Source organism: Aedes albopictus, chromosome 3 (genome assembly GCF_035046485.1).
Source record: "Aedes albopictus strain Foshan chromosome 3, AalbF5, whole genome shotgun sequence".
NCBI lineage: Eukaryota > Metazoa > Arthropoda > Insecta > Diptera > Culicidae > Aedes > Aedes albopictus.
This window is the reverse complement of record NC_085138.1, coordinates 370,584,506-370,609,601: the sequence shown is the minus strand read 5'-3', so window position 1 is coordinate 370,609,601 and position 25,096 is coordinate 370,584,506. Positions and strand designations below refer to the sequence as shown.

The window sequence follows — 25,096 nt, the reverse complement described above, 5'->3', positions numbered from 1 at the left end:
TTTCTTTCTGTGGATCCTTTGTAATCATATCCTAAAATTTCTCGTACAGCTTTCCAGAATCATACTTGGTTAAACCAGATGTTTGAAATACAATTTTCATCTTCTTCAGTCAGAGCTTGAGCTGAGCTTGAGCTTGATTGACCGCCCGTGGATGCTACTCCAGTATCGCCAGACCAGCTACACTCACACAAGGACCAATGAGATAACTGCCGGGGACTAGCAGGCATCTTCAGTGTGTGAGCGTTGGTGATCTTCTATTTTTAGGCGACAATGGCGCCTGCCACGTCAGGTTGCAGGTCAATGTGGGGAAGGGGTAAGGAAGTGATGATTGCAATCGTTTGTATCCACATCTGGCCGAATATACCTCTGCGCCAGCACAAATTCATGCGGATGTTGGAGTGTTGGTGGGAATTGGTTGGCAGAAGGTTCACACATTGGTGTGTGGATACCAGAGGAAGGTGATAGAATTGTGTGTTTTTATTATTTTGAAGATGTGCGGCACAGCTCGCTTGATTGCATATAACTTGTAGGCGTTTTCTAATAGGATTGTGACACTGTGCTGTGAAAGTTTGGAAGGAAGGGAAACGGCTTTTTCAACCCGTTTCTGTTCTAGCGACGGCTATGAACATGTTTATATACATGAATTGTATATGTAGAGAGCAGAGAGAAAGTATATAGAAAGATACAAAGTAGGAGGAAAGGGACGGGCCAGGGATTGAACCCAGGACCTTCTGCATATAAATCAGAAGCGGTAGCCACTAGACCACCAAGCCCGTCAATTTTCATCTTCTTCAGTCAGAGACTAAAAAATACATTAACACTAGAAAACGGACGTCACATCTAGTGACCTAGTGGAGAACTTGTAAAGAAACGTTTTCTCCTACTGGAGCGGAAATCCATCCAATATTCCGAGGCGTTCGAAGTATCCGAAAGACTGACGCTGCACGGCATTAACGCATAGAAGTTTTTTAATTGGATACAGTGGCGTCGCGTAACCTCACTTTTTACCTGTGCACCGCCCCTAAAACTTGCAATTGTAGGGGATTTATGGTCAAAATCGAAATAGAAAAGAGTGAAAGCAGCTATTTCGTCATTTTCTAATTATTACAAGCAAATTTGTTCAAAAAATTCAAGAATTAATACTTGGTGCACAGGTAAAAAGTGAGGTTACGCGACGCCACTGGATATGAATATGGGCGTGCTCTATGGGATTAGATTAAAAAAAAAACCTAAAAAAATTTCACTATACAAGTCAGAGTTAAGCCTTCGCGGATATGTATCAATGAAACGGAATGTCGTAATAGGTAGAAATTTTGACTAGTTATTTATCAAAGTTGCTTCTCAGATCTTTGAAAATTTAAGCGGTGCACAAAACTGCATTTCAAAGATATTGTTTTTCAAATGTGTTTATGATGATTTCTAGAGCTCTTGTCGAACCTTCAAAAATGAATAAAATTCAAACTCATCTCAAAAAGTTTCTAGGGGTGCTCCAACAGATTTGAAAATGGCATTTTTCTACATCTTCCATGCACTTTTATGCTCTACTAATGGGGTCTCTGATCACGGCAAAAGTTTTTTTTTGTCGAACAGTGTTATCGGTAGGTTTGTATCATGGTGAGTTTTTGTCGGCCCAGGCAATTTGGCCATATAATTCAGCCTGGATGGGAAGGCTTTGAGGTCAACTCTGAGTTCAACCGCTTTAAAAAAAAAACCTCATAACGAAGAGAACAACTGCCGAGAAAATACGTAAGTTCTCCTAATTTATTGCGGAGATTCCACCTGTTTAGACTCCTGCGCGAAAAATAGTTGCGTGGATATTTCTTACGTGGGCCCACAGATATAAGAACAGACTGCGTCCTGGTAAATATTTTACGCTGCGTAGTTGAGTACACATTTAGAGCTATAGTTTTGCACTGTAGACAAACATTTATAATGCGCCTACGTTGAAAATGAGCCCAATAATTTTTTTTGCGTCGGAATCTATAAATCTCCGCAACGGGCAATAAAATTGGATTTTTTTTAGATTTACGAATACAAATACTTACATATCCAGTCAGCTTCCTCGACGTCGCATCGCTGTTATCATCGTAGTACGCCTTAAGCAGCGCATGATACGGTGCCTCCATTTCGGTGTAGTTACCCAGCAGGGTCACATTGATGGCAGTACCCGGTTGCAGTATCGTGTTGATGGCTTTCGTCTAAAAAATCAAGTTTTTCTAGAATGGTGATCAACTGATGTGATATGCTACTCTCACCTCAAACTTCCTCTCCGTAAGTTCAACACCCCAGAAGATATCGACCGGTTGTTGCGTCCGGGGGTCAATCACTTTGGTTGGAACGCCATTGCCAACGCCTAGTTGCCGACCGTAGTAGGTCACTTTGGCGTAATCGTATGTGATGACCGTTTCGGCCTGATTGGTCATATCCTCGATGTTCGATAGAATTGTGGAACCTGTGGAATTGGTACGGAAATGGTTTAACAACTGATCCATTTGATTGAGCTCAGTGCTAGTATACCTAGAATGGTGGTATTCTTCTTAATTTCAGTTCGCAGCTTGTTCAGCTTAATGTTTCGCAATTCGTACTTGACGGGTTCAATTTCGACCAGGATGTCTCCTTTCTCGTGTTCCTAGGGTAGCAGAATAATAAAGAAAATTTATTTGTACCCATTACAACAAACATCAGTGGCCTAATCCGGATTCCCAGTACTCACCACCGTGTCTTGCATTCCCGGGAGGGGAGCGTAGATTCGTCCACCGAGCTTCTCCAATGGGTCGTAATTGCCCACAATGTAGGGATGGTGGTGGCCGTGATTCACCAGCTTATACCGTGCCACGTAGTAATCATCAACCTGCGAATCAGAGACAGAAAAGGATGAAAATGTTTAGCAGTTGACTGACATACATGTGCCGAGATAATTAATTTATCCCACTTAAATAAACTGGTATCATAAGGACGGTGAATTAAATTTGGCGCCTAATTTGGTCGTATCAAAAAAGAGGCAGCAGCTCTCATTCTCATTAGGGGGAAAAACGCAACGCTTTATCGCGTGCGAAAAAGTCCTTACAATGGAAAGCGATATGCCACGGTGGGAGTTAGAGAGTGCGCTAAATGGGCTGAGCAGAGTGCTTCAGACGGATGTCCCTCTTATCAGTGCGATTTTATTGTTACGGCAGTGGTCTATCTGCAGGCGATCCATCTGTTGTGCGAATCCTAAATGGCTCAATTATTGCGATTTTTTTACCACTTAGACTTCAGTGCAATAAATTTCGTCTTTCTCCGATTTCGCTATCGATTTCGCTGTCGCTCTCTGTTGCTGCTCTTTAGCAATTCGCTCGATTTTATGACAGATTTCGCCCGCCGTCTCCAATGTTTACCATTGCTCTTATTGTTCTCGGTGCATCAGCTGATCATGTATACACAACAAAATCAGCTGGTCCTCCGATGTTTACGTTCATCCTTATTGTTCGGCATCTCCCAGCTGATCATGTTTACACAACAAATCGCGCTGATTTCGCCAGAATCACGGGTGGAAGGCGAAAAGCTGTCGGAAATGACAGGCAAGTACGATTTTCGTGCGATTTCAATTTCGTCGTGAAAGTCTAATCATTCGTAAAAATTACAATACCTAGTAGATATTTTTACATCATGATGCGATGGAGCTATCGATGATTGTGACATTATACTGTCTTGAATTTAGAAGCTCCTACCAATTTAACCTGATTCACCAGCATATTTGCTCAACACATCTCTTAAAAGGGCCGGATATGTTAACCTCATTACCATCGGTTCTTTTTCGATTCCGTGAACGCAAATTTTGTATCACGGCCGATATTAAAGAGATGTACCATCAAGTCAAAATCCGTCCAGCCGACCGTGTATCTCAACGATTTTTATATCGATCTGATCCATCACAAGAACTAGAGACCTACATAATGGATGTGGCTACGTTTGGCTCTACGTGCTCTCCATGCTCAGCACAACACGTTAAGAATGTCAACGCTATTGAATGGAAAGAACTCTACCCTGAGGCAGCTTCTGCGATAATAGAAAACCACTATGTGGATGATTATTTGGATAGTCGGGACACGGAGGAAGAGATGGCGAACTTGGCAATTGACGTCCGAGAGGTACACTCCAAGGCGGGCTTCGACTTAAGAAACTGGCGCTCCAACTCCGAAGAAATTTTACGACGAATCGGGGAAAAATCCACCAATGCAGGAAAGATGATCGGGGAAGACAAATCGAGCCAAACCGAACGTGTATTGGGTATGACCTGGTTGCCAAGTGACGACTTATTCACATTTTCGGTTGTTTTATCCGACGATCTGCAACGCATGGTATACGGAGCAGGAATGGTAACCAAACGAGGCATTCTACGATTGCTAATGACGTTGTTCGACCCTCACGGTTTGATATCCAATTTCCTCATCCACGGCAAAATTGTAATACAAGATCTTTGGCGTAGTGGAGTGACCTGGGACGAGCCCATCCCACAAGAGATATTTGCACGATGGAAGCGCTGGATCGACCAACTTCCCTGCCTTCAAAACGTTCGTGTTCCGCGGTGCTATTTTCCGTCCTACAACGTTGAAGATCTCCAAACTCTCGAGCTCCATGTATTTGTTGATGCAAGTGAGTCGGCATACGCATGCGTTGCATACTTCCGCATCATCGAGCGGGGTGAACCACGCTGCGCATTCGTATCATCCAAAGCCAAAGTGGCACCACTTAAAACATTATCAATTCCTCGCCTGGAGCTGCAAGCGGGAGTTATAGGCAGTCGACTAGCCAAGACGATTAAGGAAAATCACACCCTTCCAATCAAGCGTACCGTTTACCATAGTGATTCTAGCACATTGCTGTCGTGGATTAGATCAGACACCCGGAAATACCGACAGTACGTGGCAGTGCGAGTAGGAGAGATTTTGGAAATAACCGACGTTTCTGAATGGCGCTGGGTACCAACTAAACTCAATGTGGCAGATGAAGCGACGAAATGGAACAACGGTCCAGCAGTGAAGCCTGATAGCAGATGGTTCACAGGACCAGACTTTCTATATTATCCGGAAGAGTGTTGGCCTCAACAGAACTCTGTAGCGACTGATACTGCAGTGGAAATGAGATCGATTCATATTCATCAGGAACGGCTACACTGTTCGATCATCGATGTTTCTCGTTTCTCAAAATGGGAACGCCTGTTGAGAAGTGTAGCATACGTCTATCATTTTCTCGATTGCTGCCGAACTCAAAGGGAGTACAGGAAGTTACCACTGGATCGACCGGACTTCGAACGAGCAGAACAAACACTTTGGCGGCTGGCACAGGCAGATGAGTATGCAAGCGAGCTCGAAGAGTTGAATAAGAAGTCGATGGAAACAGCAGGACGACAGATACGGTTCGACAAGTCTAGCAAGATACGAAAGCTCTCGCCGTTTCTAGACAAACTGGGGGTGATAAGAATGGAAGGACGAATCGAAGCTTCACCGTATGCGTCTTTTGATGCAAAATACCCCATTATTCTTCCCAAAGGGCACTATGTGACTCAGCTTCTAATTGATTGGTACCATCGGCGTTTTGGGCATGGATTTGGCGAAACTGTGGTGAATGAAGTTAGACAAAAATTCCACATATCCAATCTGCGAGTTCTGGTGCGCAGCATAGCTAGGCGATGCAACTACTGCTTAGTACGCAAGGCAGAACCGAGAGTACCAAGAATGGCTCCTCTCCCCGCGGTTCGAGTGACGCCATTTGAGCGACCATTTTCCAAAGTAGGAGTCGATTACTGCGGTCCTTTTGCGATTAAGGTCAAAAGAAGCAATGTGAAAAGGTGGGTGGCGCTGTTCACTTGCTTGGTTACGCGAGCCGTGCATTTGGAAGTGGTTGCGTCGTTATCTACGGAGTCGTGCAAGCTTGCTTTCCGGCGTTTCATCGATCGTAGGGGTGCCCCTACCGAGATATACAGGGTGTTGGGTTCCTTACCCAGAATATTTCAGGGGGTGATTAAGGATGATATTTGATGAAAAAAATTGTTCTACGCATATGGTCAAATCTCAACCATTACGGATTTATTGAACTTTTCATGATTTTGACAATGCTTCCAATAAAATGGCTATAACATGAAAACGGTTAAACTTATTCAAGATCTCTTAGCACCGTTCGAAAGATTATGAAATTTGCTATTGAACGTCATCTTCGAACATGCAAGTTTTTGTTACTTACTCACTTTTTAAGAGCAAATAAGTGATAAGTAAGTGGTTTTTTATCAGTTTTTGTCGATTTACTCGGAAAAATGCGTAATTAACTTATTTTTTTCCTTAGACAAAGTTGAGCGCCCTGAAATGCCCTACAATTCGTTCTTTGGCACCAAACTCCTAACTCTTGCCATTTTCCCGCAATTTTGATTTAAATGCACTGTTTTGCATCATAAATTTGCTTCAGCAAGTGCATCAGATATTAGCTCTCTTGACCCCACTGTGACTGCGAAACTAGCGTCATGTTTACTTCGCACACATGGCTACTTGATTCTCCGCGCCGAACAACAACAGCATGGCGCGCTGGCGCAGGAGTGAAAAGAACGACGCCGTTTTTGTAGCCCCAGTTGAATGCTTTTTGTAGTCCCAATGATTCTGGGAAGCTCATGATAATTCCGGGAAGAGGGTTGGATTTTGGTAGACAGTAACTGGGACTATCAGCCTGAGAGGCTTGGTAAGGGTATCTTATTATTCCGGCATCGTCTTGGGGGATGGGAAACACCAGAATAAAACTGTTGTTGCCGATATCTGGAGGATCACGATGATTTTAATAGTGAGATGGTGATCCCAGAAGTAACCTTAATGGCTATAAAGTAACTTTACTCTAGCCTTGAGCGTATAGTACAGCACAATCTTTGTCGGTCTTGGACGCTGTTCCTCTCGTTTCCCCGAACGTTTAATTATTCTCAGGTCTGTTTCAACCACGTGTAGCCAGCGCGTTCGCAGACGTCCATGTGGTCAGCGACCTGGTTTCATGCTGAATATTGTTTTCATTATTATTCTTTCTTTTGACATCCGCACTACGTGCCCAGCCCAGTGTAGTCTGCCGCAATTTATTCGTTTCAGAATAGTCCTTTTTGGCGAATTAGGTTGAGATTGATCGAAGTTTGCTGCTTTCTGCTCTTACTCATTCGCCAACAAATAGGTACAGGATTTAGCAACCTTTGTCATGTTAAATCTATCTCAACCAACATGACTATTATTCGCAGCACTTTGTGCTCTGTCTCTGTCTCTACTAGGGACCTTGTAGTTTTGGTCAAGCTTCGAAAGCAACAACGGCATACTCAATTAGGATTTCTGACTGATATTAACCCTAAAAGGGATACCTTCATGGCCTCAGTTTCGTCACCACGCTGAGTGTGTTCCATCAAAGACGAGCTCTGAAAGGCGCCTGGGGTCCAATGGACCCCAGGTATCCCTTTTAGGGTTAAGATTTTGGGAGTAATTCCCCCAGAGATTTCCATAAGATTTTTTCCATCGATTCCTCCAAAATTACTTCGAAGATTCTTTTAGACTTCCTGCAGAGATTCCTCCAGGAACTTCTGCAGAGATTCCTCTAGGGATTCCTTTAAGAATTTCTCAAAGGACTCCAAAGGACCAGCGATTTCTCCAGGCATTACTACAGGAATTATTGCAGAATTTCCTCCAGGAATGCATTTAGGGATTCTTCCACAATTCCTCTAAAAGCTCCTCCAGGAATACCTCTAGGAATTCATCCAAGGATTCCTCCAGTAAATTCTTTAGGGATTTCAACGTGAGTTGCTTCAGAAGTTCCGGCAGTATTTCCTGCAGGGATTCCTTCAGAATTTCACTTACAGTTCCTCCACGAATGCCTTTATGGAATCCTCCTAAAATTCATCCAGGGACTTCTCCAGGAATTTTCGATTCCTCCAGGAATACCTGCATGAATTCTTCAAGAAATTTTCTTCCCGGGAATTCTTCAGAAATTTCTCTAAGGGCTCCTGCAAGGATTGCCCCAGAAATTCATCAGTGATTTTTCAGCAATTCCTACATTTAATTTCTCCAGTGATGCCTCCAGAGATTTAGTTATAATTCCTTCAGGCATTTTTCAAGAAATTCCTTCAAAGATTTCTCCAGAAACTCTTCCAGGGATTACTTGAGGAGATCCCTCAGGAATTCCTCTGGCAATTTCTATAGGAAATTCTTTAAGAATTCCTCCAGGATTTCTACCAAGAATTGCTCCAGGAATTCCTTCAGAGTTTCCTCCAGAAATTTCTCCAGGGATTTCGTACAGGAATTCTATCAGGAATTCCTTCAAGGATTCCTCCAGAGATTCTTTTACTAGTTTTTCCATGGATCTCCCAAAGAAATCCTCCAGGAATTCCTCCAGGGATTGACTGAGGAATTCCTCCAGTTCATTTTCTCATATTTATCTCTGAAGGAAATCTTGGAGAAATCCTAAGAGATGTTCTTTGGGGTATCCCTGGAGGAAACTCTGAAGGAATTCCTTGAGGAATCTCTGAAAGAGAATCTGGAAGAATCTCTTGTGGAGGAATAACCGAAGTAATCTAATAATCTCTAAAGCATTAACTAGAAGAACCACTGGAAAAACTCATGAAGAAACTCCAGAAAGAATTACTAAAGATTTCTCTAGTGAAATCTTAGAAGTAATCCCTGGATGAATCTCTGGAGAAATCCTTGGAGGAATCCCTGAAGGAATTTCTGGTGAAATTCCTGGAAGAGCCTCTGGAGAAATTTATAGCACAATTGCTAGAGGATTTTTTTGAGGAATCCTTGGAACTTTGCGTCGAAGAACGTTTGGAAGAATCCCAGGAGGAATTCCAGGATCAATTCTTGGAGCAATTCTTGGACACAACTCTGGAGGATTATCTGGAGGAATTCCAAGAATAATCCCTGATAGAATCTTTGAAAGAATTCTGGAGAAATCCCTGAAGGAATCCCAGAAGTAATTCCTGGAAGTATTCTTGGAGGAATCCCTGTAGGGATTGCTGAAGGATTTTTTGTTTAAATTCCTGAATGAATTTGTGAGGACAAATTTGGAGAAAACCTTGGAAGAATTCCTTGAGGAATTCACGGAGAAATTTCTGGTGTAATCACAGGAGGAATGTCTGAGAAAATCTCTGAAGGAATTCCTAGACGAGTCCTTGAAGGAATTCCTAGAGGAATCCTGAAGTAATAGCTGGAGCATTATCTAAAAGAATACTTGGAGGAATTCCTAGAGGAATCCGTGGAGGAATCTCTGCAGGATTCCCTGGAGGAATTCATGGAGGAATTCGTAGAGGAAATCTTGGAGGAATCCCTGAAGGAATCTCTAGAGGAATTCCAAGTGGAGCTCTGGAAGTATACCTGGAGAAGGTCCTGGATAAATAAATCGAAGAATTCGTGGAGGAATCTCTGGACGAATCCCTGAAGGTATTAACCAAGGAGTCCCGGAAGGAAACCTGAAAGAATCCCTGAAGAACCTTCTGGAGGTTTCCCTGAAGAAATACTTGGTGGAATTCTGGAGACATCCCTGGAGGAATCCTAGAAGCAATCGCTGGAGGAATCCCTGGAGGATTCCTGAAGGATTTCTTGGAGATATCCCTAAAGGAATTTGTTTTGAAGGAAACATTGGAAGAATCCCTGGAGGAATCCTTGGATGAATTTCTGGTGTAATCACCTGGAGCATTCTCTGAAAGAATACTTGGAGGATTCCCTGAAGGAATTCCTAGAGCAATCCCTGGAGGAATATCTGATGTGATATCTGGAGGAATCCCAGGTGGAATTTCTTGAGGTTTACCAGGAGGAATTAATCGAGGAAATCGTGGAGGAATTTCTGGGGAAATTACTGGAGGATCCCCTGAAGGTATTAACAAGGAAATCCAGGGAGGAAACCTGGAAGAATCACTGTGTAATCAGTGGAGAAATGCCTGGGGAAATCCCTGAAGGAATATCTGGAGAACTCCCTGACGGAATTCCTAGAAAAATCCATGGTGGAATATGTGGAGAAATCCATGGAATATGTGGAGGTGGTATTCCTGGAAGAATTCGTGGACGAAAACTAGGGAGAATTCGTAGAGAAAATCCAAAGACTACTGTAAGGATTGCCCTAGAAATTCCACAAAGGCTTCATGACTACATCAATTTCTCTATTGATTCTTATGGTATTCCTCCAGGGATTTCGCCAGGAATATCTGAATGAAATTCTCTAAAGATTCCTCCCTGAACTTTTCAAAGGATAACTGCATGGTTTTTTTTAGGGATTACTCCAAACATTCCTTCAGAAATTCCCATAAAATTCCTCCAGAAACTCCAACAGAAATTCTTCAAGGACTTCTTCCAGTATACCTCCAGGAATTCTGCCAGAAATTACTGCTAGAAATCCTCCAGATACTATTCCAGGAATTTCTCCGAATAAGCTCATGCAGATATTCCCAATTGAACTTTTGTAGATGCTTTCAGAGAAACTTCTGTAGAATTTTTCAAATGATTTCTGGATAAATTGTCGAGAAAACCTTTGAAAAAAAAAAATAAAAAAGATGTTCTGCAAGAATTTCATAGAGAATTCACAGATGAACTTCCAAATGATATTCCTAAAAACATGTTCACAGAAAAGATACCCTGAAGGAACTGCGAATAAACTGACGGAAGAAATCTTAGTGGAACTTCTAAAAAAACACTTATAAAAATTTCTTCAAGTAATTTTTGGAGGAGTAGAAATAATGTTATTCAAGGAATTGCTGAAGGAATCGTTGAAGGAACTCCTGTTAGAATTTCTAATAGTTCCCCTAAAGAAATTTCCAGCAATAAGCTGCCTCAATTGGGACTGTGAATACTTGAGCGAGGTCTTCCATAGTGTTCTCTGAGCAGTTTATGAACAAGTTTGATAAACACTCTCACAAGGAAATAGAATAATTTAAAACATCCAAAATCAGTAATTATCCACTTGAAGTACTCACAAAATCTTTATTTCACTCGGAAATCCTAATCGAACATTGCGTAGTTGCTTTCGCAACTTGACCAAAACTAAGTACAAAATTCTTAGGGGAATTCGCGAACAAACGTCGAAAGAACTTTAGAAGGAATTACCAAATTCCAAGAGTTTCCGATTATCTGCCAGAGAATTCCAAAAACGAATTTCTGATTCACAACTTCTTCTTCTTTATGGATCGACGTTCGCATTGGAACTTGGCCTGCCTTTCTTCAACTTAGTGTTCTTTGAGCACTTCCACAGTGATTAATTGAAGGGCCTTCTTTGCCTGCCATTGCATGAATTTGTACATTGTTTGGCAAGTACAATGATACACTATTCCCAAGGAGTCGAGAAAATTTTCCCGTCCGGAACGGGAATCGAACCCGATGTCTCCGGATTGGCGATCCGTAACCTTAACCACTAGGCTAACTGGTTCACAAGTTAACCAACCTAAATTACTGGATGATTCTCATGGAGCAATTTTCGAAGAAACTTTTGAAGGAATCCTTATAGCAACTCTTGAAGGAATCACCGAAGAAAATTCTGAAGAATTTATACAATAACTTTTGTAAAGTTTTTCAAGGATAATGCCAAAGAAATTCTCCTTCTGAAAAAAAAAAATCGGGCAGAAATTCCCGAATAAACTCCTAAGAGTTTTTCAAAACCATTTCAAGGTTAAAATTCTGCAGTTTTTTCAGAAGAAAAAAAAATGCTGAAGGAAGTTCCTTATTTGTTGTAACCCTCAGAGGCACTTCTCGGTGGAAGCCGAAGGAATTTCTGGAAAAATTTCCAGAGGATGTGTAGATTTTTTTGAATGAGTTTTTGATGTAATTACATTAAAACATTTTTAGAACTATCCGCAGGATTTCCTGTAGATATTTCTGAAATTACTGAGGATTACCCTAAGAAATCCTAGATAAGTAAGACATCGTCAGAGAAATTCCTGGAATAGTATCTGGAGGATTTCTAGCAGTAATTTCTGGCAGAATTTCTGGAGGTATACTGGAAGAAGTCCTTGAAGAATTTCTGTTGGAGTTTCTGGAGGAATTTTATGGGAATTTCTGAAGGAATGTTTGGAGTAATCCCTAAAAAAAACCATGCAGTTATCCTTTGAAAAGTTCAGGGAGGAATCTTTAGAAAATTTCATTCAGATATTCCTGGCGAAATCCCTGGAGGAATACCATAAGAATCAATAGAGAAATTGATGTAGTCATGAAGCCTTTGTGGAATTTCTAGGGCAATCCTTACAGTAGTCTTTGGATTTTCTCTACGAATTCTCCCTAGTTTTCCTCCACGAATTCCTCCAGAATACCACCTCCACATATTCCATGGATTCCTCCACATATTCCACCATGGATTTTTCTAGGAATTCCGTCAGGGAGTTCTCCAGATATTCCTTCAGGGATTTCCCCAGGCATTTCTCCACTGATTACACAGTGATTCTTCCAGGTTTCCTCCCTGGATTTCCTTGTTAATACCTTCAGGGGATCCTCCAGTAATTTCCCCAGAAATTCCTCCACGATTTCCTCGATTAATTCCTCCTGGTAAACCTCAAGAAATTCCACCTGGGATTCCTCCAGATATCACATCAGATATTCCTCCAGGGATTGCTCTAGGAATTCCTTCAGGGAATCCTCCAAGTATTCTTTCAGAGAATGCTCCAGGTGATTACACCAGAAATTCATCCAAGGATTCCTCCAGGGATTCTTCCAATGTTTCCTTCAAAACAAATTCCTTTAGGGATATCTCCAAGAAATCCTTCAGGAATCCTCCAGGGATTCCTCCAGCGATTGCTTCTAGGATTCCTCCAGGGATGTCTCCAGAATTCCACCAAGTATTTCTTCAGGGAAACCTCCAGAAGGTTCTTCAGGGATTCTTTCAGGTTTCCTTCCGGGACTCCTTGGTTAATACCTTCAGGGATTCGTCCAGAGATTCCTCCACGAATTCTTCGATTTATTTATCCAGGACCTTCTCCAGGTATACTTCCAGAGCTCCACTTGGAATTCCTCTAGAGATTCCTTCAGGGATTCCTCCAAGATTTCCTCTACGAATTCCTCCATGAATTCCTCCAGGGAATCCTGCAGAGATTCCTCCACGGATTCCTCTAGGAATTCCTCCAAGTATTCTTTTAGATAATGCTCCAGCTATTACTTCAGGATTCCTCTAGGAATTCCTTCAAGGACTCGTCTAGGAATTCCTTCAGAGATTTTCTCAGACATTCCTCCTGTGATTACACCAGAAATTTCTCCGTGAATTCCTCAAGGAATTCTTCCAAGGTTTTCTCCAAATTTGTCCTCACAAATTCATTCAGGAATTTAAACAAAAAATCCTTCAGCAATCCCTACAGGGATTCCTCCAAGAATACTTCCAGGAATTACTTCTGGGATTCCTTCAGGGATTTCTCCAGAATTCTTTCAAAGATTCTATCAGGGATTATTCTTGGAATTCCTCCAGATAATCCTCCAGAGTTGTGTCCAAGAATTGCTCCAAGAATTGATCCTGGAATTCCTCCTGGGATTCTTCCAAACGTTCTTCGACGCAAAGTTCCAAGGATTCCTCAAAAAAATCCTCTAGCAATTGTGCTATAAATTTCTCCAGAGGCTCTTCCAGGAATTTCACCAGAAATTCCTTCAGGGATTCCTCCAAGGATTTCTCCAGAGATTCATCCAGGGATTACTTCTAAGATTTCACTAGAGAAATCTTTAGTAATTCTTTCTGGAGTTTCTTCATGAGTTTTTCCAGTGGTTCTTCTAGTTAATGCTTTAGAGATTATTAGATTACTTCGGTTATTCCTCCACAAGAGATTCTTCCAGATTCTCTTTCAGAGATTCCTCAAGGAATTCCTTCAGAGTTTCCTCCAGGGATACCCCAAAGAACATCTCTTAGGATTTCTCCAAGATTTCCTTCAGAGATAAATATGAGAAAATGAACTGGAGGAATTCCTCAGTCAATCCCTGGAGGAATTCCTGGAGGATTTCTTTGGGAGATCCATGGAAAAACTAGTAAAAGAATCTCTGGAGGAATCCTTGAAGGAATTCCTGATAGAATTCCTGTACGAAATCCCTGGAGAAATTTCTGGAGGAAACTCTGAAGGAATTCCTGGAGCAATTCTTGGTAGAAATCCTGGAGGAATTCTTAAAGAATTTCCTATAGAAATTGCCAGAGGAATTCCTGAGGGATCTCCTCAAGTAATCCCTGGAAGAGTTTCTGGAGAAATCTTTGAAGGAATTTCTTGAAAAATGCCTGAAGGAATTATAACTAAATCTCTGGAGGCATCACTGGAGAAATTAAATGTAGGAATTGCTGAAAAATCACTGATGAATTTCTGGGGCAATCCTTGCAGGAGCCCTTAGAGAAATTTCTGAAGAATTCCCGGGAAGAAAATTTCTTGAAGAATTCATGCAGGTATTCCTGGAGGAATCGAAAATTCCTGGAGAAGTCCCTGGATGAATTTTAGGAGGATTCCATAAAGGCATTCGTGGAGGAACTGTAAGTGAAATTCTGAAGGAATCCCTGCAGGAAATACTGCCGGAACTTCTGAAGCAACTCACGTTGAAATCCCTAAAGAATTTACTGGAGGAATCCTTGGATGAATTCCTAGAGGTATTCCTGGAGGAGCTTTTAGAGGAATTGTGGAAGAATCCCTAAATGCATTCCTGGAGGAAATTCTGCAATAATTCCTGTAGTAATGCCTGGAGAAATCGCTGGTCCTTTGGAGTCCTTTGAGAAATTCTTAAAGGAATCCCTAGAGGAATCTCTGCAGAAGTTCCTGGAGGAATCTCTGCAGGAAGTCTAAAAGAATCTTCGAAGTAATTTTGGAGGAATCGATGGAAAAAATCTTATGGAAATCTCTGGGGGAATTACTCCCAAAATCTTAACCCTAAAAGGGATACCTGGGGTCCATTGGACCCCAGGCGCCTTTCAGAGCTCGTCTTTGATGGAACACACTCAGCGTGGTGACGAAACTGAGGCCATGAAGGTATCCCTTTTAGGGTTAATATCAGTCAGAAATCCTAATTGAGTATGCCGTTGTTGCTTTCGAAGCTTGACCAAAACTACAAGGTCCCTAGTAGAGACAGAGACAGAGCACAAAGTGCTGCGAATAATAGTCATGTTGGTTGAGATAGATTTAACATGACAAAGGTTGCTAAATCCTGTACCTATTTGTTGGCGAATGAGTAAGAGCAGAAAGCAGCAAACTTCGATCAATCTCAACCTAATTCGCCAAAAAGGACTATTCTGAAACGAATAAATTGCGGCAGACTACACTGGGCTGGGCACGTAGTGCGGATGTCAAAAGAAAGAATAATAATGAAAACAATATTCAGCATGAAACCAGGTCGCTGACCACATGGACGTCTGCGAACGCGCTGGCTACACGTGGTTGAAACAGACCTGAGAATAATTAAACGTTCGGGGAAACAAGAGGAACAGCGTCCAAGACCGACAAAGATTGTGCTGTACTATACGCTCAAGGCTAGAGTAAAGTTACTTTATAGCCATTAAGGTTACTTCTGGGATCACCATCTCACTATTAAAATCATCGTGATCCTCCAGATATCGGCAACAACAGTTTTATTCTGGTGTTTCCCATCCCCCAAGACGATGCCGGAATAATAAGATACCCTTACCAAGCCTCTCAGGCTGATAGTCCCAGTTACTGTCTACCAAAATCCAACCCTCTTCCCGGAATTATCATGAGCTTCCCAGAATCATTGGGACTACAAAAAGCATTCAACTGGGGCTACAAAAACGGCGTCGTTCTTTTCACTCCTGCGCCAGCGCGCCATGCTGTTGTTGTTCGGCGCGGAGAATCAAGTAGCCATGTGTGCGAAGTAAACATGACGCTAGTTTCGCAGTCACAGTGGGGTCAAGAGAGCTAATATCTGATGCACTTGCTGAAGCAAATTTATGATGCAAAACAGTGCATTTAAATCAAAATTGCGGGAAAATGGCAAGAGTTAGGAGTTTGGTGCCAAAGAACGAATTGTAGGGCATTTCAAGGCGCTCAACTTTGTCTAAGGAAAAAAATAAGTTAATTACGCATTTTTCCGAGTAAATCGACAAAAACTGATAAAAAACCACTTACTTTTCACTTATTTGCTCTTAAAAAGTGAGTAAGTAACAAAAACTTGCATGTTCGAAGATGACGTTCAATAGCAAATTTCATAATCTTTCGAACGGTGCTAAGAGATCTTGAATAAGTTTAACCGTTTTCATGTTATAGCCATTTTATTGGAAGCATTGTCAAAATCATGAAAAGTTCAATAAATCCGTAATGGTTGAGATTTGACCATATGCGTAGAACATTTTTTTTCATTAAATATCATCCTTAATCACCCCCTGAAATATTCTGGGTAAGGAACCCAACACCCTGTATACGGACAACGGCACCAACTTTCAAGGAACATGTCGGGAATTAGCTAAGCAACTTTCGAACGTCAATGAGGGATTAGCGGAAACTTTCACCGATGCGAAAACAAGATGGCACTTTATCCCGCCAGCCTCTCCACACATGGGAGGCGTGTGGGAGCGTATGGTACGTTCGATCAAGGCAGCGATGGAAGGTCTACGTCATCTACGTTCCCCAACGGAGGAGGTATTTCAGACGTTGTGCACCGAAGCGGAATCGATGATGAACAGCAGGCCGTTAACCTATATACCGTTAGAGACTTCGGACCAAGAAGCCCTGACTCCCAATCATTTTCTGCTGCTAAGTTCGTCGGGGGTGAAGCAAATGGTTAAGACACCTACGGATGAAGGAACGGGATTGCGGAGCGATTGGGATCAGTGTCAACTGTTGCTTGATCGATTTTGGACCAGGTGGATACGTCAGGTACTCACGTATCCACCTGGTCCAAAATTACGCGTAGAACAAAATGGTTCGAGGATGTCAAACCGATAACAGAAGGTGCCTTGGTGTTTATAGTGCATGACAAGGAGCGAAACAGCTGGGTACGAGGCAAAGTCGTAAAGCTAATCCCAGGAGCAGATGGGCGGATTAGACGCGCTGATGTTCAAGTCTCTGGAGGTGGAATACTGCGGCGAGCCGTAGCGAAGCTAGCCGTGCTAGATGTGTTAGGTGTCAGTAAAGCTGACGGAACCGGGCAGCTTTACGGGTCGGGGGATGTGGACCCTGGCAACACGGATGGTGATGTGGCTATATGTGTGGATCACGCTGATGGCCAAGATCAACCCTAGATCGTACGTACGTGTGTAGGTAGGGCAGTAGAAGGTAGCGAAGCAAAACGTCAGATAAGATGATTTGATGAATTTGATAGAGCAAAACAGTTATCAAACAGTGATTGAGAATTTTCGAACAAATTTTGGAGTTTTTTTTCTTGTAGACGGACAATTTATTTTCTAATGTAAGTACCTCTAGAATTTGATTGTTTTCTAAAAATGTATTCGCCTTAATTTGAACTTATAGATAGCTATTTAGCACGAACAGTAACGAGATTGTACGGATGAAGTATCAGTAAATATCTACACTGAATTTTGTATCGTGACCTCAAAATTTATCTGTGGAAGTCGAGAAGGGACAATACTTTAATAGTCAACGAAACTCTTAAAAGCAACACCTGAAGAAATAAAAACTGTTCGCTCAAGAGACTTTGACTGGTTTTCCTTTCCCCGGCGGCCACAACATCATTTACAACTTCCAAGCACAGGTGATTAGCAGATTTTTCAGTTATTCGATAAAGTTTGTATATACCTAATAACAACGATTGATTCTTCGGAAATCGACACCTTCATAAGTCTGCTTAGATAGGAAACAACTTTTTCCAATTAAGTTACAATTGAACGAAACTCGTGGGGTGTTTCGATCGGTGCTAACGATATTAACTTTCTTCTGCTTACAACTACAGAAGCACGTGGAAAAGACGAAGTTTTGAATCCCATGGAAAGTTTTCCTGGCGGTTGAAGTAAAGTTGGTAAAAAGTTCAGATACTTGATAGATTTATTGCGCCAGTCAAGGACTTACAAATAATAAGAACAATCTAAAAAAAGGAAAGAAGTGATATCTTCAATTGGAAAATCATATGTTCGGATCCGACCAAAGAAGAGAACTCTGACAACCTTTTTGAGCTATTGAATAAATTAAAATAAATATTAGAGGTACCTACATGCTGTGTTTTAGAAAATCAAATATATTTTGAAAGAAAAATATATCAATTTAAAGCATTTGCTTCACATTGGAAAAACTTCGACTATCGCCATATGTTTTTGCATTATGCGTTTTACACAGTGCACTCTATGTATTTTCGCCGCGTTCCCTAAAATTACCATTTTGCTTTTATCGCTACTGTTCTTTTTTGTGTGCCTAGTTTGGATAGTAGTTACGGTTAGAACAGTTTAAATCAATCTTCAGCATTAAAAACAAATGATACATCCCAAGTGACATTAGTCCCAGATCCTCATTTTCGTAAGATAACTTCTATCAGGGAAATCTGTAAACCCGATGTTTGCTATTTCTGGCCTAACATGTGAAATTGGCCTATCGCTTTGCGTAAACAAACACGTTTCTGTCTCAGTAGCTCCACCATTCTGCTTCCAACCACGCGCATCTCCACTCAAATCAGAAAGAACAATCTTCAAGCTAGCTGTTTAGGATGTTGATGTGTGTGCGTGGATTGGATACACGTGGGCCCTACACAATCAGATTCAATTTCGCTGTTCGGTATTGCGCGCAAACCCCAAAATTTTATTCCCACCTTTGGGTTTCCGCGCCTAAGACCCAGCGCCAGATTCGGCGACAAAGAAAACTGACAGCAGTCGTCGGACAGTTGGCAGTCCTGATATTTGACGGCAGCCGCCCGGTAGTCATGGGAGTGGATTGTTGTCACGCAAATAGATCTTTTCGCTGAAAATGCATGTGTATTGAGTTATTGTTGACAGATTTTCTGCAGTGTTAGTGTGAAATTCAGCGATTTTCTGTATCGCGTAAGCCTTCGCTGGAGGAAAACGTCATGTTGTTCAGCGAAGCAAGGAAAATTTTCAGTGAAAAAAGCAATAATTAGTTTACCGGAAAATTCGGTAAAGTGAAAAAATAACCGTTTTCCGGTAATTATCGTTCGTTTTACAAGAGTTCGGTAACTTTTTTACCGATACAATTGTGATTTAGTCAGCATCTGTCAAATACATTACGTACGAACTGTGAAATGGAGATATTACCATATCCTGTAAATTAAGTACCGCAAAAGTTTGCATATCCTACGCTTTATGACCGAAATTCGATAAACTTTTGTCAAAGCTGTCACATTGTTGTTGTGATTCCCACTCCAGTTACTTGGCTGGAGAAGTTGAGTTGTTATTTGCGATTGGTTGTAACAGAATCTATCTTCGTCTCTGCAGCAATAGCGTGAGTACTTATACAATCATTTTATTAATTGCGCTTACAAATGATCAACATGACGTTCCAGGTCCTCCTGCACTCCATTGGCACGAAAATTTGGCTAGGTGAAGTGACCCGCAAGTAATCCATCAATGTTCTTGTAAATATTTCCCGGAAAGAATGTAACTTTACTGTGTTGCACAAAATTCTGCCCAATGAATTAAGAAAATCTAAACTGCGTCTGCTTTTTCAATGAAATAATGTACCGAAATACTGTAAACCTACAAAAGGAAATAAAAACTACCGAAGTTCTACGGTAATCCACAATTCAACATTACCGGAGAAATTCGGTAATTTTTGACAGCTCGTCGAAAATCTAAATTACCGGACGTACAGTAATCGTTTCGATTACCGAACGGATTACCGAACGTTCAGGTGTTGAGATTTCGGTAAAAAATTACAGTATACTGTAAAATAATCTAAGTGTGTATAGAGACAGAAATATGTTTGTTTACGTTAAGCAGATAGGCCACTCCAAATGTTACGCCAGTAACAGTCAGTAAAAATGAAAGGGCAAACTCGTGTGACATGCCTCGAGCATGTGTGCTTGTCAACAACACAATCGTTGCTACAGTAGTGTTGAAACTAACTATCAGTGATGCAAGTGCTGTTACAATCAACGTTTCTGTTGAGAGTTCAATAGGAAACATATCTATTACAGATCTTTGATGACTTAAGGACAAACGTCTTGAAATCTCGCTTCAACAGTTCATCAGAAATTCGGACGCACAAATCTCGTGGAGCAAGCTTTAAACAACAGTACATTTCATTATTCTGTTCTTGCTCACTTGTAATAAGCTTAAAATAAGAACACAGACAAACAGACGTAACACTCTTCAAAACGACTTGGCACATGCATTTAACGATCAATTCAAATTTCATTTGAATTGCGCGATTCTTCCACCAGAGGCGCTAGTGTTCGATCGCTTTGACGTTTGCTAGTGTACACGTTGCTGAATGATGCTACAATAGATGGTAGAACAAAATCATCATCATCTAACAAATCTGTCCTTAACATAGACAACCACCCAACTTTCATGATATCAGCTAGATAAGAAGTGTTAGGCTTAGGCATAACGCTTTGATCAAACAGAATTAGTCACGAGTGGACCAGTCAGATGAAGAGTCTTCATACACTGAGGTGCATAACTGATCGGACAAACGCAGATATTAATACAAAATCAGCGATTGTCAGATCAATTATGCATCACACTGTATGTCCATCGCTACATCTTTTTTTTTGAAAATTTTAATGTTACTTCGCAAATGTTACGCTTTGGGAATCTCAAGTCAACAAACTAGGAGAGTAGTTCGTTAATTAGATTTCGGCCAAATATCATGGGTTTTAACTTCCATATGAACTCCAAGTAACTTGGATGATGCCGTTGATACTACAGCGTTCTTCAGACGTAATTGATCTTTGTAAGATGGTACGGTCACTACCGTAATAGATGGCATCGAGAGTCCGATGGCCGATAAGTCATTGGAAGACAGTGCTCGAAGCTCACGACATATTAAAATAATTCCTCTGCAAATTTGAAACTGAGTTATAAAAAAAAGGTTCACGAAACCTCAATGCAAGAAATATATATTACGCGAGAATACAAATTTTCACAAATTCGTAACAAAAGAAATTTGTAAGCGAATCGTGGTAGTGATTTGATAAACATATATTCCAAAAACGCCAAATTACCTCCTGAAACAGTTGCTTTGGACTCCCAGGAGCTACGTTCAAAATTTGAGCGAAATCGATTAAGGATAAAGGGCGTAGCCAGTTTTTGGGTCAAGGGGGGAGGGGAGGTGTATCTTTGAGAATTCTAATACATATCGCTGGAGTAATTCCTCTATAGAGGATATATATATAGCAATCTTTGATGTAATTAAAAAAAATGCAGGAATTCCTGGAGGCCTCCCTTGAAGAAACTCTTGGGTGCATCCCATCAAAAAAAGAAGGAAGAATTTTTTTGAAATATCTAAAGGAAACCCTGAATAATTTTTTGATGATATCCCGAGAAGAATTTCGGAAGGAATCATAAGCGGAATTCCTGAAGTAATCCCTGGAGGGTTTTCTAGAAAAACTTGGGAAATTCTGGGAGAAATCCCTGGAAGAACTCCTGAAAGAATTCCTAGAAGAATGCCTGGAGGGTTTCCTGTAGGAATGCCTGGAGGTAATTATAAAGGAATCCCTGGAGTTTTAGTTAAAAAAAATCGAAGAAATCTCTTGAGGAACTCCTGCAGGAATACCTACAAGAATTCCTGGAGGAACACTTGCAAGAATGCCTGGAGAAATACCTGAAGAAATTCTTGGGGGAGTCCATGAGGATTCTCTGGATGAATTATTTGAGGAATCTCTGGAAGAACTCTTGAATGAATCTCTGGAGGAATGCCTGGACAATTTATGGACAAATACCTGGATGAATTCCTGAAGAAATTCCAGGAAAAAATATGGAGGAATTCTTGGAGGAACTCCTGGAAAAAATCGCGTAGAAGCTCCAGGGAAAATTCCTCCTCCTGAATGAATTCCTGGAGGAATACCCAGGGGAGTTCCGGAAGGAATGCCAGGAGAAATTTATTGAGAATTTTCTGGATAAATTCTTGGAAGAACCTCTGGAAGAGTTCCTAGAGAAATCCCTGAATATATTCCTGCTGAAATCCCTACCGGAATTGTGGGAGGAACCCCTGGAGAAATTTCTGCAGAAATCTGTGTAGGAATCCCTGGAGGAACTCCAGCAAAAAATCCTGGAGGAATGCTTGGAGGAACCTCTGAGGGCATCCCTGGAGGAATTCCTGAATTTAATCTCTAGAGGAATTCCTGGATAAAATCCCTAGAGGAATTCCAGGAGGAATTCCTTGAAGAATCCCTAGAGAAAATCTTAAATGAAACCTTGCAGGGAATCGTGAAGGATTCCGTGGTGGAATTCCTGACAGAATTCTTGAAGAAACTCCTAGAAGAATCCCTGGAAAAATTTCTTAAGAAATCACTTGAGTATTAGGAAAGAACTCCTAGAAAAATAATTGAAGGAATCCTTGGAGGAATTCATGGAGATATCCCTTGGGAAATTCCTGGATGAATCTCTGGAAGAATTCAAGAAAAGCAATCCGAGCTAGATTAGCAAAAGGTACATGAATGTTGTTAATATTCAATCTATGAAGTATAGGGGTTTGTGGGGCAAGTTGGTCATATGGGGCAAGATAGCCACCCTGTGTTTTAAGCACTAATTGGCAACACAAAAATATTTTCTGCATGGTTTGTGATTATAAACAATGCTTCATGTTTATGTTGGTCGAAAAAGTTACTATTAGTTTGAAAAATCTATATATATAAAAATGAATTTCTGTCTGTCTGTCTGTCTGTCTGTCTGTCTGTCTGTCTGTCTGTCTGTCTGTCTGTCTGACCGCTATGGCTTCGGAAACTACTGAACCGATCGGTGTGGAATTTTGTATGTGGGTGCTGTTGGAACCGGGGATGGTTCTCAGCTTGGTGCGGGACCTCTCCGGTCTTTGGAACGGGGGGCTCCCATACAGATGACTTTGCGGGGGACGTCTCTATGAAGCTGTACGTCAAAAAACACAGTAGGCAGGCAGTACGACGTTTGCCGGGACAGCTAGTCTGCTATAAAATAGTGTTTGAAGTTTGAGTGTTCAAAAACAGTGTTTTCTTATAGTATTAGGTCATCTGATTTTAAGGATTAGTAATGAAATACCATCGTTTTAAAAATTATTTTTAATTTTTAAAGGTGTCTACATGTGGCTGTTGTTAAACCTCGACAATAAAATGTCAATGTTTTAAATTAATTATGTCATATAAAAAATGATAAACGTATCGTTATCATTCGGGGCAAAAAGTGGGGATTGAAACCGAAAATGATCCACTGGATTTATTCGGCAATTGTGAGACCCAGAGTTACCTATGCGTCACTGGTCTGGTGGCCTAAAACAAATGAAAGGTTAGCACAGAAGAAACTAGAAAAACTTCAAAGATTAGCTACTCTTTCAATTACTGGTGCAATGCGAAGTACACCGTCTAAAGCGCTTGACACTTTACTTCACCTACTTCCGCTGCATCAATTTGTTCAATCAGAAGCTGCAAAGAGTGCATTGAAGCTCAAAAGAGCTACGCAACTCTTTGGTGGTGACCTGAGAGGGCAACTTAGTATTCTGAAAACAATTAGTATCGGCTCTCTCGTCGTAAATAATAGTGATTGGATGAGCAAAAGATACAATTTTGAACGCTCTTTTGAAGTGATTAATCCAGGGCGAAATCTGTGGACAAATGGTGGCCCAGAACTACACCCAGGATCAGGTGAAGCTATTTTGGGTTCCAGGGCACTGTGGAATTGAAGGAAATCAACAAGCCGATATGTTAGCAAGACTTGGATCGTCTCATCAATTCATAGGGCCTGAACCATTTTGTGGTGTGTCTGGTTGTTTTCTCAGAATGGAGTTTAAAAAATGGGAACATGAGAAATTAAAATCCAACTGGGAAAACACCACTATTGCGAGGCAGTCGAAACGTTTCATAAAGCCGGACGTTTCAAGTACTCGTAAAATTCTAGAACTTTCTAAGAAAGATCTTAGTTCTTTTACTGGCCTTCTAACAGGTCATTGTCCGAGCCGGTATCATCTGAAGCTAATTGGAAAACTTCAAGATGATGTATGTCGCTTTTGCGGCATAGATACAGAAGACTCGGAGCATTTGTTGTGCCGTTGCCCGGCAATTGCAGCTAAAAGAATTAGGTTCTTCGACAAGGGGCTGATAGAACCCCTTGATGTCTGGAGAACAAACGCCAATGCGGTAGTACAGTTCATCCGAACTGTGGCACCGTGTTGGGATCATGCTTACAGTCAAGTTTTGATTATTGCTAACTCCAATGGTGATACGTCAACTTGACATAGCTAAACAAAACTGGGGCATTTGTCACAATAGATCTAAAAACAGGTCGCAGTGACTTATATACCCAACAAGGAATAAAAAAAAAATCATTCGGGGCAAGATGGCCACCTGTGGTAAGGTCTGTGAAGCCATCCGAAAACCAATCTAAAGCAGCCTCAAAATTGTTATTGATATTTAGAGATACTAACCACAGAAAATTATTTTTTTCATATTAGTTAGAGCAGCTAAAATTAACTGCGATGCAAATGATACCTCAGAACAACTTTAAAGTTATTTGGTGTTGAACGGTGATTGGTTTCATTGAAAAAAATGGCACAGGGCTGGAAGAGCATTGTTAAAACCGCCATAAAAGGCGTCCGTTACAAGACGTTGAATTGCAGTATAATGCAAGAAAAGAGGAGTAATGTTTCTGCAGATAAATCGTTTCGAGAGAAACAAGTTTGCAGAAAAAATGGACCATATCATAGAACGTTTTCAAAGAAATTTCTATCAATTTTATTTCAAACTTTATCATAAAGAAAATGTTGGCAAATACCACACCCTCTGTAGGCAAAGCGTTGCGGGTGATTCGACCTTGGTTTATTGAACGTTGTTTATGGATTGAAGCACACTAATTGTACAAATTCAGCTCAGTGGCCGTCTTGCCCCGATGGGGTAGCCATCTTGCCCCATATGGCAAAAATTCTATGTCGAAAGTAGCATTTTTCAAATGAATTTATTTTACATTCATAGTGCAAAATAAAATGCTTTTTTGTGTTGAGTAGATAGAAAAGACATGAAACAAAGGGGATGAGTGTTAAATATCCATATTCTAATGAAAGTATAAGCTTCCAAAGCTC

General features: G+C 41.1%; 1 protein-coding gene across 1 annotated transcript in view; it reads right to left on the bottom strand.

Annotated features, from left to right (window-relative positions):
* Positions 1 to 25,096, bottom strand: part of LOC109397114 (protein unzipped-like) — a 64,583-nt gene that overhangs the window by 10,955 nt on the left and 28,532 nt on the right. Inside the window, exons 3-6 of the mRNA XM_062855579.1 lie at positions 2,714 to 2,851; positions 2,518 to 2,629; positions 2,256 to 2,452; positions 2,046 to 2,198 (exon numbers count right to left, since the gene is read on the bottom strand). Of these exons, the coding sequence (XP_062711563.1) occupies positions 2,046 to 2,198; positions 2,256 to 2,452; positions 2,518 to 2,629; positions 2,714 to 2,851 (600 nt within the window). The remainder of the gene's footprint in view (positions 1 to 2,045; positions 2,199 to 2,255; positions 2,453 to 2,517; positions 2,630 to 2,713; positions 2,852 to 25,096) is intronic.